The sequence below is a fragment of the Canis lupus genome, chromosome 26 (genome assembly GCF_048164855.1).
Source record: "Canis lupus baileyi chromosome 26, mCanLup2.hap1, whole genome shotgun sequence".
NCBI classification, from domain to species: domain Eukaryota; kingdom Metazoa; phylum Chordata; class Mammalia; order Carnivora; family Canidae; genus Canis; species Canis lupus.
In genome coordinates this window covers 4,269,680-4,288,599 of record NC_132863.1, presented here as the reverse complement: position 1 = coordinate 4,288,599, position 18,920 = coordinate 4,269,680, and the positions used below count along the sequence as shown (strand labels likewise).

The 18,920-nt window shown below is 40.5% G+C and overlaps 1 protein-coding gene across 1 annotated transcript in view; it reads left to right on the top strand.

Moving 5' to 3' along the window:
- Positions 1-7,788: 7,788 nt before the first annotated feature.
- Positions 7,789-18,920, top strand: part of XRN2 (5'-3' exoribonuclease 2) — an 86,394-nt gene continuing 75,262 nt past the window's right edge. Inside the window, exon 1 of the mRNA XM_072799821.1 lies at positions 7,789-7,979. Within this exon, the coding sequence (XP_072655922.1) occupies positions 7,905-7,979 (75 nt within the window). The 5' untranslated portion in view covers positions 7,789-7,904. The remainder of the gene's footprint in view (positions 7,980-18,920) is intronic.

The following is an 18,920-nucleotide window of genomic DNA, read 5'->3' as shown; positions in this document are numbered from 1 at the left end:
ACAAATGATGTGACTATGGTCACTTTAACAGTATCTTGCAGATACTGGAACAGAACATTTCTCTTTTGTTAAACCATTTCAATCTAGGTTTTTCTAGGACCTAAATTCTTTACTGATATATTGTAAGAGAACATTGGATTTTTCATATTATGACTTAAGAAGGGCAACTCTTGGGGCACCTGGGTGGCTCAGTGGTTGAGTGTCTGCCTTCAGCTCAGGTCATGATCCCGTGAGTCCTGCATCATGCTCCCTGCTCAGTGGGAAGTCCACTTCTCCCTTTGCCTGTGTCTCTGCCTCTCTTTCTGTGAGTCTCTTAAGAATAAATAAATAAATAAAAAATTAAAACATAATAAGGGCGACTCTTTTTCTACAGTTGATGGTCTTTATACAAAAAAGAATGAAAAGTTGTCATAATCTATTTTGCAATAAAATTAAGCCTCCTGATTTTCTGGACATTTGGTCAGAGAAGCTGGAGCAAGGCCAAGTTATCTGGTAAGAGCAGTCAATGAGCTCTCTGGAGCTGGAGGTGGGGAGATGGGGAAGCTGGGAAGGATGCCTGGCACGGGAAGGGCAATAGTGGTGGTGAAAGTAGACCTGGAGAAACAGCCAGGTGATATAATCCCGTCCCTCTTTTCCTCCTTCTTCCTTTTAGAAAATTTGCCCTCACAATGGCACACAGTAGATACTCAATAAAGTTTTGCCAAAGAAATGTTTGAGTAATGGTAGTTAAGTGCTAAGAAAAATGCAAGAGACAAGTAACATATAGACCCTACCATGCATGCCTGAAACTGCGAAGTGAATCAAGATCCAGATGTTCTTGTGAAGCTCCAGTTCATTCATTTTATTTCCTGCAGAGGATTCCACTTGTGGAATTAGAACTTATTTATCTGTTCGACTATTGAAGGAGTTAGGCTGGGTTCCAGCTCTAAGTAGCCTGAACAGCGGTGCTAGGCACTGTCCTGCATTCCTCCAGGAATAAACTTCTGGGCAGTAGAGTATGTGACTCTTTAACTTTATTCGATCATATGGGATTCTTTTTCCAAGAGATTCTACCAATTTACCTCCATACTACACTTGGTATAGTCAGGCTTTCTAATTTTTGCCAGTCCGTTGAGTGCATAATGATATCTCATTGGGCTTTAATTTGCAATTCTCTGATTGCTTTTGAGACTGAGCACTGCTTCACATATCTTGGCCATTTAGATTTCCTCTTTGGGGAAGATTGGTTCAAACTTTTACCTGATTTTTGTGTTGGGTTTTATGCCTAGTTCTAGTGAATTCATAAGAGTTCCTTAAATGTTCTACATGTACTGTTTTGTCAGTTATAAGTGTTGCAATGATCTTTCCTAATTTTCTGGTGAGTTCGTCTTTTTATTGCCTTTATCATGTTTTGGGAAAATAGAGTTCTTAACTATGGTGTAGTCAGCTTTCTGTCTTTCCCTTGATGGTTAGTGTTTTTTATATCTGCCCCATCCAGATGTCATAAAGATATTTTCCTACCTTCTAAAATTTTTCTAATTTTTCCTTTCATATTTAGGATTGTAATCCAATGGGAGGTTTTGGTTGTTGTTGTTTTTTAGTTTTGGGTAGGATATCTAATTTCATTTTTTCCATATAGATAAGGAACTATTCTAGCTTTATTATTTTTAAAGATTTATTTATTTATTTATTTTAGAGAGCAAGGGGCAGAGGGAGAGAGAGAATCTCCAGCAGACTCTCCTCTGACTATGAAGTGATGCAGGGCTCAATCTCATGATCCCAAGATCATGACCTGAGCCAAAATCAAGAGCCAGAGGCTTAACTGACTGAACCGCCCAGGCACCCCTCTAGCATCATTATTTTTTTAAGTATCCATCCTTTCCTCACTTCTCTCCAATGCAACCTCTGTCATTTTTCAAGTGTTTATACATGTGCAGGTCTAACACATGCATCTTCAAAAAATACAATAAACTCATACTTCCCCTAATATGATCCAACTATCCTGTGTACAACCAAAACCCTACTAACCCTTTAACCAGAAAAGGATGCAAAATCCTTGGGTCATGTTTACGCTTCTCCTAAATACCCCATTACTTAAATACTACTATGTAAAATTAACAATACTTAAATACTGTGTTATACAGTCAATACATTTATGTTACATGAAAAGAAACGAGAAGACAAAGATATTATACACACACACACCCATAACAAAATAAGTAGGAAATAGGACAATTACAGTTCTCATCTCTGTAATTGGTCATATGCCTGTAGTTGGTATTCATAACTACCCTCTTCCACTACTGAAGGGTCTTGGCCTTTAGCAGTCCTCCCTGAATTGGGTTGTGGTTTTTCATTGACTTTAATTCACAGGGCTTGGTGATAACTAAGAAATGTTCCAAGAGGTCTCCTGTGTTCCGCACACACCCCTTCTTATGTCCACCACAGAGGAGCAGTCCCATTTACCTTGGTAGCCATGGTCCATCACAGTAACTCCCTTTTTTGCCTGAGTTTAAAATGACCTGGTGACAGTCTTAACTTCGAGTTCAATGGAATCATTGCTATGTATCCTGGTGGATGCATTCCTCACTTTGGAACTAAGACCGATAGGTCAGCAGGGTGTAAGGTCACAAAAATAGGAAGCAAAAATTTTGCTCATGGGTCACTATGAGTAAGAGTGAGTGGTGCCACTCCTATTTCCACACCTCAATTCCTGGACTAGCAAGTCTTGGCTGTGAGAGAAATAGCATCATATATTGAATGCTAATTTAGAGCATATACAGGCTCCTGGAGAAATTTGTCTCAGTCCTGTAAGGTACTGATTACTTGATACTGTGACAGTCTTCAAAAAGTCATTTCACTGTTCTATCAAGCCAGCTGCCTCAGGATGGTAGAGAACATGGAAAGACCAGTGAATTTCATGAGTAGAGGCCACTGCTGCACTTCACTGATATGAAGCAAGTTCCTTGATCAGAAGCAACGCTGTTTGAAGTAGCATAATGGTGGATAAGGCATTCTGTAAGTCCATGGATGGTAGTTTTGGTAGGTGCATTGTGTGAAGGGAAGGCCAATTCATACCCAGCTGTGTCTGTTCCATTAGGAGCAAAATGCTTCCCCTTCTATGATGAAACTGATCTAATGTAATCAACACACCACTAGGTAGCTGGCTGATGTTTTCCTGGGAGTGGTGGGATACTGGGACTCAGGACTGGTCTCTGCTGTTTATTTTTTTTATTTTTTATTTTTATTTTTTTTAAATGTGTCTTATTTTATTTTTAATTTTTATTTATGATAGTCACAGAGAGAGAGAGAGAGAGAGAGAGAGAGAGAGAGAGAGAGAGGCAGAGACACAGGCAGAGGGAGAAGCAGGCTCCATGCCAGGAGCCCAATGTGGGATTCGATCCCGGGTCTCCAGGATCGCGCCCTGGGCCAAAGGCAGGCGCTAAACCACTGCGCCACCCAGGGATCCCTGGTCTCTGCTGTTTAAATTGGACACTCAGCACAGCTGAAGCCAGGTCAGTTTTGGAAGTCCATGTTGCTGAAGCCCATGCATAGCTTCTATCCCTGCCCCCATTGCCACTCTATTCCTGAACTGATCAGGCAATGAAAATGGTGGCTTTGGAAGAGGCTGTTATCCATAGAATGGGTCATCCTACCCAACTGATTATTGAAATCCTTTTCTGCTGAGGTCACCCTTTGGTGGGCATTGACATGGCACACAAATATCTTCATGTTTTTCAACAACTTTTTGAATTTCAGTTTTTCAACTCCAGATCAATTCACATCTGGTCACCAATTTTCTACTTGTATTCCTTCTAAGTCCTTGATCCCAGCAAAACCATTGGCCACAGTCCAGGAATCAATATATAATTGCACATCTGCCATTTCTCCTTCCAAGAAAAATGAACAACTAGGTATGCTGCTCAGAGTTCTGTGCACTGAAAGGATTTCCCTTCACCACTGTCCTTCAGGATGTGCCAGAAAGGGGCTGTAGTGCTGTAGCTGTCCACTGTTGGGTGGTGGTTGCATATTAGGTAGAACCATCCATAAGCCAGGCCTGAGTTTTCTCTTCTTTTACATTAAACCAAAGCAGGTCTAGCATTTGTAATCACTCTCAGTGGGCCATCTTTTTATCTATGTTTTAGCCAACAAACAGAGCCCTTTTTAACCTCTGAAGCTGCAACATTCAATAATACAGAATCCCTTCTCAGTGTATCCATCTCAATACATTTGGCTTGACCATACTCTCTGGATTTCTGTCTGTATAAATTAGAAAACTCAAGTAGTTCTTTTGGATGTAGTGCCCCTCATGGGTCACTTTGCCCTTCACTTTCCATGGCCTGCTGGGACTTGTCTAATTACAGGTTGCTATAGATAGAATGAATGTTTGTGCTTCGCCCAAATTCATATTTGGAATCATAACCCCCAAGTCATGGGATTAGGAGATGGGGCCTTTGGGAGTTGGTTACTCACAAATGGGATTAGTGCCCTTATAAAAGAGACCCTAAAGAGATCCCTTGCCTCCTCTGTTATGTGACATGACAGTGAGAAGAGGACTGTCAATGAGGAGTCAGGTCCTCACCAGATAACCTTCTAGCTCCTTGATCTTGAACTTCCCAGACTCCAGAGCACACCATGAGAAATCAATTTCTGGGTGTTTCTGAACCACCCAGTCTATGGTATTTTGTTATGGCAGCCCAAACATACTATGGCACTGCCTAGAAGCACAGAGGGTGGGTTGATGGGAGTTGATCCTGAAGAGAGTCAGTGTTGTCCTGAGTGGAGGCCACTGAAGTTTCCCTCAGGTAATACAGTCAATCCTTGCAGACGGGAAGAGAGAGGATGCTTCTACTGGCAAAGACAAATCAGAATTAATGATCTTAAGGTCCCCAGCTCCATCAGTCTTCTCACATGACACCATTCCAATTTTCAGGATCTCATTCCTTCCCATCAGTCTTCCAACAAGAGACACCCTGTGAGGCTGGGAATTCAGCAAGTGTTGTAGGTCAGCCACTCCCATTATGAGGTTCTGAGTTTGGCTCTCAGCAATCTCAGCCCTGCTGTAGGTGATAAATATCTCTTTCAGGGCACCATAGATACTATCAGGTCATTTATGTGTTGCTTGAGTTGGTAAATTGAATCCCCAAACTCAACCTTTTCTTCCTCTACTTTGCTCAGTGATGTTAGGAGCAACCAGCCAATGTCATTATACATTTATTAGTTTGACAAAAGTGTTTGAAGTACCCCATCATGGCCAACCGGATCCCTGCTTCTTACAAGTAGATTAGGTTGGTTAGGATACTCAATGGTGATATTTTGCATCTCTCTATTGCCAGGTCAAGCCATGGACTATCAGTGCTCTCTCAACTACTGGAAATAGTCATTAATGTCTTTAAATCTAATCAGATTAGACAGCTAATTCCAGAAGCCCCAAAACCAATTCAGAAAATTTATCTTTAAGATTCTAGTCCTCTAGAACCACTCCTGGTACCAAAATCTGTATTAGTCAAGGTTCTCCAGAGAAATAGAACATATAGGGCAGCTTGGGTGGCCCAGTGGTTTAGTGCTGCCTTCGACCCAGGCGTCATCCTGGAGACCTGGGATTGAGTCCCACGTCAGGCTCCCTGCATGGAGCCTGCTTCTCCCTCTGCCTGTGTCTCTGCCTCTGTGTGTGTGTGTCTCTCATGAATAAATAAATAATCTTTTAAAAAGAAATAGAACATATATATATTAAGAAATTGGCTCATGCAGTCAGGTAGACTGTTGAGTGCAAGTCTGCAGTGTGTGTAGTGTGATCTGGATAATACAGGACCGCGGGTGCAGTTCCAGTCCAAAGGCTGGCAGCCTAGAGATCCAGGAAACGGATGGTGCAGATGGAGTGTGAAGGGATCTACTGGTAAAATCCCTCTGGCTCAGGGAGACTGGTCTTTTTGTTCTATTCAGGCCTTCAATTGATTGGATGATGCCCTACTCTCGTTAGAGAGGACAATCTGCTTCACTCTACCAATTAAGACATTAATTTTATATGCAAACACCCTTAAATATCTGAGCACTCTGTGGCCCAAACTGACATAAAATTAACCATCCCGAGTATTATTTCAAACATATCATGTTCTTCACAACGAAGTCTATAAAGACAATGAGGGAAAGGAAGCACTTGGTAATCCAGAGAGCAATGGTAGGCAAAAATTTCTCCAAGATTTGGAGATTTTGCATTAATCTAATACAGATTTTGGTACCAGGAGTAGTTCTAGAGGACTAGAATCTTAAAGATAAATTTTCTGAATTGGTTTTGGGGCTTCTGGAATTGGCTGTCTAATCTGATTAAAGACACTAATGACTGTTTCCAGTAGTAGAGCACTGATAGTCCATGGCTTGACCTGGCAATAGAGAGATGCAAAATTGTACATAATTATAATGTTAATAAGGCTTTAACATAAATTTATGAATGTTTAAAAACAGTGGTTTCTCTGTATTTCATATTGTTCTTCATATTAATGTAATTCAGATGTCAGCTGGGGGCCGTTCTCTGCCCCCTTCAGGCGTAGGCAAAAATATCTCAAATCCTAATGATTCCCAGCCTTTAGAATTTCACAGCTTGGTTCAATATTCCTGCTAATTTCCGATACTTCTAAATTCTCCTCATTTCTGCTCCATGAGCTCTTGCTCTCCTCATTTCTTGCACCATGGGGAAGGCCATTAAGTAATGGCCCAAGTCACCCAGCTTCCTGTAAGAACATAACACCTCCCAAGGAGACCAAATACTTGAGGAGGAACCGTTTCCAGGAGAAATGAGGGGTTTTTACCCCAGACACTAATAGTTTCAGCTGTCCTTAGGTTAACTATGGGATAACCGTTTCTCTAATTTCGACACCAAGTTTAAACAAAATGGCATCAGATGACAGAGGAGGGGGGCAATGCATATTGCATGCCAGGTGGCAAGGAGAAATACTTTCAGAGGCCTCTTGAGGTGAGCCTTTAGGATTGAGTGTGATTTGTCAAGCCCAGAGGGGATTCCAGGAAAAGAGGCTTCCAAGCTTGAGCAAATGGACATAAGTACCTCCTCTTTCAGACCTCTCTTTTTACGCTCTGGAAAAATCTATTTGAAGCCACCACAAAACAAAGGATAAAAGTATCCTGTTAGTGCAAGGATAGAGGATTCAGTGATCTTTAGTTGGACTGAAACACAAGCTGCGCGAATAAACAAGTGACTAAATCCCCCTAGAACCCGACTTTCTCATCTGTTACATCAAGATGTAATCGCACCTTAAGGCTCGAGCGACGATTAAATGAGACAATCCCTTACCCAGTGCTTTCGCGCACCGTAAACGCCCAGCCAGCTGGGTACCAGCAATTATAAATGTAGCCGGAAAACTGAATTAAACGCTAAACGCCGGCTAGGTTCTATTTCTTCAGTATGGAGAGTGAACTCGTGTGCGACCAAATACCGTGGGAGCAAAATATCTAATGTGCTCCTTTTAACAGTCCAGGTACATACAGTGTCACAAAACCGAGAGGACCGAGGAAGCAGAAACAACGAGCGGGGTTAGACGCTCTGGTTTTGGGAACTGCGCCCGGCGAGACACAGGTGACGCACCCCGCCCAGGGCTCCGCGGAAAACTGCTGGGCGCAGCACTGCGCAACCTAGGGGAGCCGCGGCGAGGAACCGCGCGGGGCCGCACCACTCAGACGCGCCGGGGCGCGGACTGGGCCGGACCCCGCACGCCGCGGGCCGCCCACCCCGCCGGCGGCCGAGCCCCGCCCCCGGGAGGTCACCGACCGCGACGGCGTGGGCGTGACGTCACTTCCTGTCGCCGGCGCGCACGTGGGAGGAAGTGCCGGTGCCCGCGGCCCGCCGCTCCCGCTTGTCTCTCCGGTTACGTTCGTCCGCCGGCCGGGCCGCCGCCTCCAACTGGGCAGCTGCAATGGGAGTCCCGGCTTTCTTTCGGTGGCTCAGCCGCAAGTACCCGTCCATCATTGTCAACTGCGTGGAAGAGAAGGTGAGGAGGCGCCTGACGGTCTCCCGGCCGCGGCCTGGCGCTCCGGCGCGTCTAGGCCGCGGCCCTCGGCGCTCACCGCCTGCCCGGAGGGTATCGCGCGGGGTCCGTCGCCGCCCGCTCGGCCCCGCGGGCTGGGGTGGCCCGACCCACTGCTGGGCGGCGGTACACGGAGTCGGGGCCGGGAAAAGCGGGCGGGGCGAGGGCCTACCCGGTACCAACTCACTTGAGGGCTGTACCTCCCTTGCCCGCTTTTTCCGGGACCAGAAGGCCCCGCCCACGGCTTTGTTTCCTCCAGGCCCCGCGCGGTCGGGTTTCGGGAGACTTAAGTCTGCGGAGCTCCTCCCGGCCGCTCCGCTGACTTGGCCGAATTAGGGTTGCAGGGGCTGATCCTGGCCCTTAACAGCCTTGAAAGCAGTATCCGGCGGCGAGCTTCGCGTTGTTGCCTGTCCGTGCCGGAGGGGTTTTCTCCCAGTGTGAGAGGCCGTTTCTTGCTGTAGTTAACATCTTACGGCGAAAGCAGCCCCGCAGAAACGTCTAGGACGAGAGAAGTCGGGGTGCCCTGCTGTCGGACAGCCTGCTTGCTAAAATGTGCGGAATTCCTGGATGCACTCTAAGAATACACTTTCTGTTGTTAATGCACGTGTAGACTTTTGCCCATTCTTCGGTTTTGCATTTATCGCTTCCGTGTTTCCAATCCGAGTTCGGCTTTGTACTCTTAGTTATTAGAATTTTCGGATTGTGAAGGTTCGAGCGCACATCCTGCCTCCCACACCTTTGTTTTTGAAGGAAGTACCCAGCCGTCACTGTGAAAACTTGGTTCTTTTGTTAAAGCTGGTGAGATTTTGATTTTTGCTTATTTGCTATACAAGGAGGAATCGAAAGCCTTGTGATGGCATTCCCAGTATTCCTTGTGCTTTTAATAAAGAGAAACTATTTATCTGAATGCTCATTTCTTTTGTTTTTGAAAACATATCAGACTTTATTACATCTTGTAATAATAATGAGATCTTATATCTCATTTCCATTTTTACTTTCTAGTGATAACCACTTCTGTTTTGTTTCTGTCTCTGAATATCATGTTTATACCTGATTTACTGGTTTTGGATCTAGCTATGGAATTCCAGCTATGATAGAAGAGGATTTAGTCACTTATGCAACCCTCCCCCCCATCCTCCTAATAATAGTACATCACTATCTTTATTTCTTCGAAGGGTAAAATTGATAATATGCCTTTTATTTTTTATTGTATCTCCTATATAAAGAATCCCTGACTTTTCACTGTCAAAGCTTAGGTATTAGCTTTTCTACTCCAGCTGCGGTTACTCTTCACCCAACTTGTCAGCTACACTTTTCCCTTGTTGGCATCAAAAATTAAATTGTCAGGCACAGTGTTGGTGACACTGGTTCGTTTTAAAAGCCAAAAAATTTAGGGGCATCTGGGTGGCTCAGTCAGTTAAGTGTCTGATTTTGGCTCAGGTCGTGATCATGGGGGCCTGGGATCGAGCCCTGCGTGAAGATCCATACTCTTCAAGGAGTCTGCTTGTCCCTCTGCCCTTTCCTCCACTTGTAATGTCTGTCTCTCTCGCTCCCTAATAAATAAAATCTTAAAAAAAAAAAAAAAAAAAAAACAGAAAAAAATCAAATGATATTCTCAGTTATCGTTACAATTCTGATTCATGTTATGTGCTACTTTTGTCTTTTTCTTAGTGTTGGTGTTCTCTTCCACTTTACATGGTTCCCCATCCAAACTCCCTGTTGTCTCAGGTATTCTATCAAGTCTACTTTCACCTTGGAGACTGCTTCTTGAAGTTTTTTTTTTTTTTTCTGTTGCTGTCAAACCTGGTTATTTAGGCTTGCTGAAAAGCTGCTGCTTGAGGTTTCTAACAATTCTTTCCGTTCAGTTGGATGGACTGTGATCATTTTTTTTTTTTTTTTTTGGCTTAATCCTTGGTTTTTACTTTCAGAGGAGTTTTTAAGAAGTGCTATGTGGGATGTGAGCTTTCTGGGTCCGTTCTAGCCTTGTAAACATGAATGATCATTAGGTAAGCGTAGTTTGAGTTTGAAAATACATTTAACCAACACGCTTATTTAGTGTTGAACATGTACCAAGTATTGTTCTATGCTTTCATTTCTTTAGAGAAAATACCTAGGAGTGAAGTGATTGAATTGTATGGTAGGTGTGTGGTTATTTCAGCAGGAAAGCTTGCCAGACTGTTTTCCCAAGTGGTTGTACAATTTTACATTGCCACTAGTAGTTTACCAGAGTTCTAGTTGCTCTGTTTCCTTGTCAACACCTGGTATGGTTAATATTTTCAGTTTTAGTCCTTCTAATATAGTTTTATCTCATTTTAATTTGCGTTTCCCTAGTGACAAATGATACGGGGCATCTTTTAAGGTGCTTATTTGCCTTCCGTATATCTTCTTGAGTGAGAGGTCTGTTCAGATCTTCTGTCCCCTCTCCCCTTTTTGAGACAGGAAAAAGTTTAAAGGAGGGCAGGGAGAGAGAGAATCCCTAAGCAGGCTCCATGCCTAGTGCAGAGCCCAACTTGGGACTGGATCTCACAACTGTGAGATCATGACATGAATCAAAATCAAGAGTCAGCTGCTTAATGGACTGAGCCACCCAGGTGCCCTTACGTTGATTTTTTTTTTTTTTTTTAAGTGTTAAACCCACCTTGGATAAATCCTACTTGATCATGATGTATTGTTTTTATGTACTGTTGGATTCAATTTGCTAAAGTTTTCTTGAAAATTTTTACCTTTATGCTCAAAAGGGGATAATTGTCTTCCAATGTTCTTAGGTCTTTGTCCACTTTAGGTATCAGAGTAATCTTGATGTCAGATTGAGTTGTAGTATCTATCTCCTCTTCAGGGTTGTGGAAAAGTTGGTGTTGAATAGATATTATGCCTTCCTTAAGTATTTGGTAGAATTCACAAGAGAAGCTATCTGAGCCTGGACTGGAGTCTTTTTGGAAGGATTCTTTTAGCTGTAAATTCAGTTTCTTTAAGTGGACATGGAGCTATTTAGGTTATTTTCTTTTTTCTTTTTTTAATGAGTGTGTGTTTCAATGATTTTGTCCATTTCATCTGAGTAGTCAAATTTGTTGATATAAAGTTGTTCATAGGATTCTTTATTATGCTTTTACTCTCAATAGAAAATGTAGTGATGTCATCTTTCTGATTCCTACTACTAATTTTTCTTTTTTGTTTCATTATCAGTCTAGCTAGACTGATCTCAAAAGAATTAGCTTTTGATTTCATTAATTTTTTTTCCTTTTTTTTCTGTGGATCTTTTTTTATTGACTTTTATTTTTGTTATTTCTTACACTCTGGGTTTAGCTGCTTTTCTTATACTGGCGGCTGAGGTCATTGCTTTGATATATTGTTTCTTCTCATGTAGGTTTGGAATGCCTGCTACTACTGCCTCAATTACATCCCACAAATTTTGACGTTGTGTTTTCCTTTTTTTTTTTTTCTTTTTAAGATTTTATTTATTTATTCATGAGAAAGACACAGAGAGAGGCAGAGACGTAGCAAGAGGGAGGAGAAGCAGGTTCCATGCAGAGTCTGATGCGGGACTTTTTCCTGGGACTCTGGGATCACACCCTGAGCCAAAGGTAGACGCTCAACTGCTGAGCCACCCAGCCGTCCCATTATGTTTTTGTTTTCTTTTCTTTTTTTTAGAAGATTAATTAATTATTATTATTAATTAATTAATGAGAGACACAGAGCACGAGAGAGAGAGACAGAGTCAGAGACAGAGAGAGAGGCAGAGACACAGGCAGAGGGAGAAGCAGGCTCCATGCAGTGAGCCCGATGTGGGACTCGATCCTGGGTCTCCAAGATCACAACCCAGGCTGAAGGCAGTGCTAAACCGCTGAGCTACCAGGGCTGCCCTATGTTTTCGTTTTCATTCAGTAAGAAATACTTTCTTGTAGACTCTGACTTCTTTGGCCCATTGGTTATTTATAACTTACTTAATTTTCAAATATGGGGATTTTAGACATTCTTTTGTTACTGATTTCTAATATAGTTCATTTTCAGAGGACATACTTCAGATAATTTGAATCTTTTTAAAGTTTACCTGATTTGTTTTATGACCCAGAATATGATGTTGGTAAATGTAATATTGCATTAAGAGATACAAATTCTGTTGTTGAGTGGAGTGTTCTATAAATGCTATGTTAGTTGATAGAACATGGAAGACTTGAACAACACTTAGTGATTTTGTTTCTTTGTCCTTTCTTTGTATTATTTACTAATAAGGGTGTGGAGATTTGTTACATATTATTATTTGGATTCATCTGTTGTTTCAGTTCTTTTGGTTTTTGCTTCCTAGCATTTTGTAGGTCTTGTATAAGTTACATAAATGCTTAGAATTTTTATGTTTTCTTGAAGAGTATGCTCCTTTGTCATTATAAAATTAACATTTTGAAGGGGCACGTGAGTCACCCAGGTTGAGCCTCTGACTCGGTTTTGGCTCGGGTTGTGATGTTAAGTCATGGGATCAAGCCTTGCATCCGGTTGGCTCTGTGCTCAGCATGGAGTCTGCTTGGAATTCTGTCTCTCCCTCACTCACTGTCTCTCAAATAAATAAAATCTTTTTAAAGAATTATTTTTTTAATCAGTGGCTTCCTTGTCCCTTTGCTCTGAAATCTGCTTTGTTCAATATTGAGATAGTCAGATCTTCTGACTCTAGGGTAACATGGCCTATTTCCATTCTTTTAGTATTTTCGTGTTTATATATTTAAAGTGTTTTCATAGGTAGCATACAATTGGGTCTTGTTTTTTTTATACTGTTTGATGATCTCTTGCCTTTTTTTGTGGCAAAATATGCATAACGAAAAGTTTGCCATTTTTAAGTGTAGAATTCAGTGACGTTAAGTACATTCATAGTACTGTGAAACCATTACTATTATTTGTTTCTAGAACTTTTTCCTCATCCCAGACTCTACCCATTGAACAATAATTCTCTCTTTTCCCTCATCTGCTACTTTTTCTGTCTTATGGATTTGCCTATTTTTGGTACCTAATATAGTGGAATCATACATGTGTCATTTTCTGGCTGGTTTATCACCTAGCATGTTTTCAAGACTTATCCATGTTTGCATGTATCAGAATTTCATCCCCTTTTAAGGCTAATACTATCCCATTGTATGTATATATCACATTTTGTTTGGACACTTGGGTTATTTTTACCTTTTGACTATGTGAATAATGCTGCTGTGAACCTTGGTGTACAATTACTTGCATCTATATCATTGCTTAGGTTATATACCTATGAGTGGCCCCTGCTTTCAGTTCTTTGGAATATGTTCTTATGAGTGGAATTGCTGGACTTTGTGATAATTCTGTTTACCTTTCTGAGGAATTGCCAAACTGTTTTCCTAATCTCTGCCTTGTAAGCCCCTGCTTACATTTAGAACATTTGCCTTTCAGGTGAGTATTGGTATGGTTAGATTTAAATTTATTTACATTATATATAATCTGTAATATTATTTTCAGTCACATCTGTTTCCATTTTCCAATTCTTTTGCATGGAGTATTATGATTTTCTTTTATCTCTTCTTTTGACCTTTTAAACTACTTTTTGTTCATTCATCGATTACTTTCTTTGCTTTGTATCCTTGGCTTATATAGTCCTCTCTTTGTTAACTTTCTATTAAGAAAAATGCCTTAAACTCTAAAGAACTAGTGCTTTTTGTGTTACACTGCACTGCTCCCTACAGTCTCTGTCCTCTGGTTATTTCTGTGTGAGAGCTGAAAACAAGGCAGAGTGTTGACTTTTTTGACCTCAGCTGGGAGTGTGAATGTTGGTGGACTCAGATTTTTCACTGCTCTGATCATGTTTGTGAATTACTGTGAGGGTGCTACAGATACTGATTTGGGGGCTACCAAAATATTTCTAGTAAGTAGGTGAATTATTGACTGTGGAATTCATGAATAATGAAGATCAGTGGCATATATGCCACACAGAGTAGTTGTGTGAATTAAATCAATTAATACAAGTTAAGTGCTTCAAACATTGCTTTACTTTACATAGACACTTGGTATTTCAGAACTTCATCACTTAATTAAGTTTCAGGAATTTGTATATCCAAGTAAAAGTGGGGATATATTTGTGTCTAACTCTTGGTAACATTGTGGTAGTGTTAGATAGTGCTCTGTTTTTATGTAGTGAAATCCAGGTTTCCTACCCTGCTATTTTTCCCTTTCTTCTATTTGATTACTCTTTTATGCCAGGCACTATTCTAAGGGCAGGAAGGACAGTACCATACAAGGAGGCTTTTGGTCCCTGATTCTGCATTCAGTTTTGATCAGTGTAATATTTTGGAGGGAGATGGTTACTATATTTTTAGGTGGCTTTATTGAGATATATGATTCATGTACCATACAGCTCACTCATTTAAAGTCTATAATTCGGTGGTTTTTTATATATTCATGGATGCGGGCAACCATCACCACAGTCAGCTTTAGAATATTTTCATCACTGCACAAAGAAACCTATACCCTGTGGCTACCAACCCACTCCCTTGCCCGTGCTATCCCTGTCCATAAGCAACCACTAATTTACTTTCTGTCTCTGTAGATTTCTCTATTGTGACTTTTCTGTGAATTGAATCATATAGTCTGTGATTTTCTCTGGCTGGCTTCTTTATGTTTTCAAGGTACATTCATGTTGTAGCAGGCATCAGTACTTCATTCTTTTTATGGCTAAATAATGCTTCATTGTGTGGATATACCACATTTTGTTTATCCATTTGTGCGTTGATAGACTTTTGGGTTGTTTGCACCTTTTGACTGTTATGAGTAATGGTGCTACATTCATATAGGTTTCTGTGTGGGCATGTTTTCACTTCCTGGGTATATACCTAGAAGTGGAATTTCTCTATTACGTGGGAACTCTGTATTTGATTATTTGAAGAACTGCCAGACTGTTTTCCAAAGTGGCTGCAACATTTAAATTCCCACTAGCAGTGTTTCAGAGTTCTAGTTTCTCCATATTCTTGCTAACACTTGTTACCTGACTTTTTAATTTTAACCATCCTAGTGAGTGTGAAGTGGTATCTCATTGTAGTTTTGAGTTGCATTTCCCTTAGGACTAAATTATACTGAGCATCTTTTTTCACGTGCTTATTGCCAATTTGTTTATCTTTTTTGGAGAAATGTCTATTCATATTCTTTGCCTTTTTTTTTTAATTTATTTTTTTAAAAATTTTATTTATTCATGAGAGACATAGAGAGAGGGGCAGAGACATAGGCAGACGGAGAAGCAGGCTCCCTGTGGTGGTTAGCCTGATGTGAAACTCCATCCCAGGACTCCCAAGGACTCCAGGATCACGACTTGAGCCAAAGGCAGACAGAGGCTCAACCACTTAGGTGCCCCTGCCTGTTTTTTTTTTTTTAATATTTTATTTTAAAGACTTTATTCATTCATGAGAGACACAGAGAGAGGGAGAGAGAGAGAGAGAGAGAGAGCGCGCAGAAGCAGGTTCCCATGCTGGGAGCCTGATGTGGGACTCAATTCCACTCAATTCCGGGACTCCAGGATCACGCCCTGGGCCAAAGGCAGGCTGTAACCCGCTGAGCCATCCAGGGATCCCAGAGCCATCCAGGATCTCCCCTCCCCTGCCTGTTTTTAAATTGGGTTGTCCTTTTATTGAACAGTAAGAGTTTTTATAATGTAAATATTCTGAATACAAGCCCTTTAAAAGATACGTGAATTGTAAATTTTTTCCCCTATTTTTGATGTCTTTCCACTTTTTTTTTTTTTTTAAAGATTTATTTATTTATTCATTCATGATAGAGACAAGGGGGGGGGCAGAAGACACAGGCAGAGGCAGAAGCAGGCTTCATGCTGGGAGCCCTACGCGGAACCCGATTCCGGGACTCAAGGAGCGGAACCCGATTCCGGGACTCAAGGATCGCGCCCTGGGCCAAAGGCAGGTGCTAAACCACTGAGCCACCCAGGAATCCCCATCTTTCCACTTTCTTGGCAGTGTCCTGTGAAGCATGAAGTTCTTAATTTTTATGATAAAATCTAATTTATATTTTTTCTTTAGTTGCTTGTGCTTTTGGTGTCACAGCTAAGAATCCAACATCATGAAGATTTATGCCTGTGTTTTCTCCTGAGCGTTGTATATTGTTAGCTCTTAAATTTGGGTGCATGATTCATTTTGAGTAAACTTTTGCATATGATGTGAGGTTAGGGTCCAACTTCATTTGGTGTGTGGCTTCTCAATTGTTACAGCACTATTTGTTGGAAACTGTTCTTTCCTAATTGAATGGTCTTGACACCCTAATGAAAAATCAGTTGACTATAAGCGTATGGGTTTATTTCTGGTATCTCATTTCTATTCTTTTGATATATGTATTGGGATCCCTGGGTGGCGCTGTGGTTTAGCGCCTGCCTTTGGCCCAGGGTGCGATCCTGGAGACCCGGGATCGAATCCCAAGTCGGGCTCCCGGTGCATGGAGCCTGCTTCTCCCTCTGCCTATGTCTCTGCCTCTCTCTCTCTCTCTCTCTCTCTCTCTCTCTGTGACTATCATAAATAAATAAAAATAAAAAAAAGATAAAAAGATATATGTATTTATCCTGTACCAGTACCATACTGTCTTGATTACCATTCCTTTGCAGTAAGTTTTGAAATCAGGGAGTATAAGTCCTCCAGTGTATTCTTTTCTGAGGATTATTTTGTATGTTCTGATTTCCTTGCAATTCCATATGAATTTTACAATCTACTTCAGTGTATAGATTTTACATTTCTTTGATTAATTTTAGTTCTGGTTTTTGGATACTGTCATGAGTGGAATTGCTTTCTTATTTTTGAATTGTTCACTGCAAGTGTATAGAAATTAATTTTTTTTTAATATTGATCTTGTATCCTACAACCTTGTCAAACTCATATATTCTAATAGTCTTTTAGTGGATTCCTTGGGATTTTCTGTATACAAGATCACATCATGCAGATATAGTTTTACTTCCTCCTTTCCAATATAGATGCTTTTTATTTCCTTCTCTTGCTTAATTGCCCTGGGTAGAACCTCCATGACAATTTAGAACAGAAATGGCAAAGGATAGACATCTTTGTCTTATTTTGGCCTTAAAGGAAAACCATCTACTTCAGCACCATTAAGTATGATGTTAACTGGGTTTTTTCGTTGAGGGGTTGTGTGGTTATTTGGTTTTTGTTTTTATCATGAAAGGGTGTTGGATTTTTTCAAATGCTTTTTCTACATCTATTGATATGGTCATGTGATTTTTGTCTTTCTATTCATGTGATGTATTGCATTAATTGATTTTTTTTTATATGTGTTAAACCAACTTTGCATTGCTAGGATAAATCCCACTTGGTCATGCTGTATAATTCCTTTCATGTATTGCCGGATTCAGTCTGCTGGTATTTTGTTGAGGATTTTTACATCCCTATGCATAAGAGAGTCTGTAGTTTTGTTTTCTTTTGACATCTTTGTCTGGTTCTGATTATCAGGCTAATATTGGTCTCATAAAATGTGTTGGAAAGTGTTCCCCCTTTTTTGGGAAAAATTTGTAAAGAATTGATGTTAAAAAAAAAAAAGAATTGATGTTAATTCTTCTTTGCATGTTTGGTAGAATTTAGTGGGGTAAAACCATTTTATTTTAGGCTTGGGGTTTTCTTTGTGGATAGCTTTTTTTGTTACTGGTTTATGCCTCATATAGGATTATTCAGATTATTATTTGTCAGTTCTCTAGTTTGTCTTTCTGTTAATTTGTATATTTCATCTAAGTTATCTTTAATTTGTTGGTGTAGTATTCATGATCCTTTTTGTTTCTATAAAGTTGACAGTATTGCCCTCTCTTTTGTTTTTGATTCTAATAATTTGAATCTTCCCTTTTCTAGGTCAAACTGACTAAAGGTTTGTTGATCTTTTGAAAGAATCAATTTTTGATCTCATATGTTTTTTCTCATTATTTTCTATTTTATTACTTTTTCCTCTGTTATTTCTTTCTTCTGCTGGCTTTGGGTTTAATTTGCTATTTTTCTACTGTCTTAAGGTGTATACATGCATGCACAGTTCTTATTTTTTTAATTTTTAAATTTTTTGTAAAGACTTTATTTATTCATGAGAGACACACAGAGAGGGGCAAGGACACAGGCAGAGGGAGAAGAAGGTTCCATGCAGGGAGCCCGATGTGGGATGCGATGTTTGGTCTCCTGGAAAATGTTCCATATGCAATTGAGAATGTATATTCTGTTATTAGAGAGATTGTTCTATAGAAGTCTGTTAGATCTCTTGGTTGACAGTGTTTTTTATGTCTCCTATCTGCTTACTAATCTTCAGTCTAGTTTTACTCATTAATAGAGGTGGAGTATTGAAGCCTCTACCTATTACTGTTGAATTGTCTTTTTTTTTTCATTTCTGTCATTTATTAAAAGCATTGTGTATTTAAAAATTATTTTACAACAGCTTTTTTTTTGTTCAAGTATAATTAGCAACTATTGCTATTTAGGTGTACACACAGTATTAGTTTCAGGTGTACAGTATGATTCAACAATTCTATACATTAGTGCACATCAGGATAAATGCATTCTAAATCTCCTTTATACATTTGAGCCATCCCCTCACTCCTCTCCCCTCTGGCCATTACCAGTTTGTTCTCTGTATGTAAGAGTCTGTTTTTTGTCTTTTTGTCTTTTGTTCTGTTTCTAAAACTCCTCGTATGAGTGAAATCATATGGTACTTACCTTTCAGTGTCTGTTTCACTTGACATTATATCCTATAGGTCCATCATGTTGAAAATGGCAAGATCTCATTCCTTTTAATGGCTGAGTAATATCCCAGGGTGTGTGTGTGTGTGTGTGTGTGTGTGTGTGTGTGTGTGGTGTGAGTGTGTATGTACCACACCTTATCCATTCATCTCTGGATGGACATTTGGGTCACTTCCATATCTTGGCTATT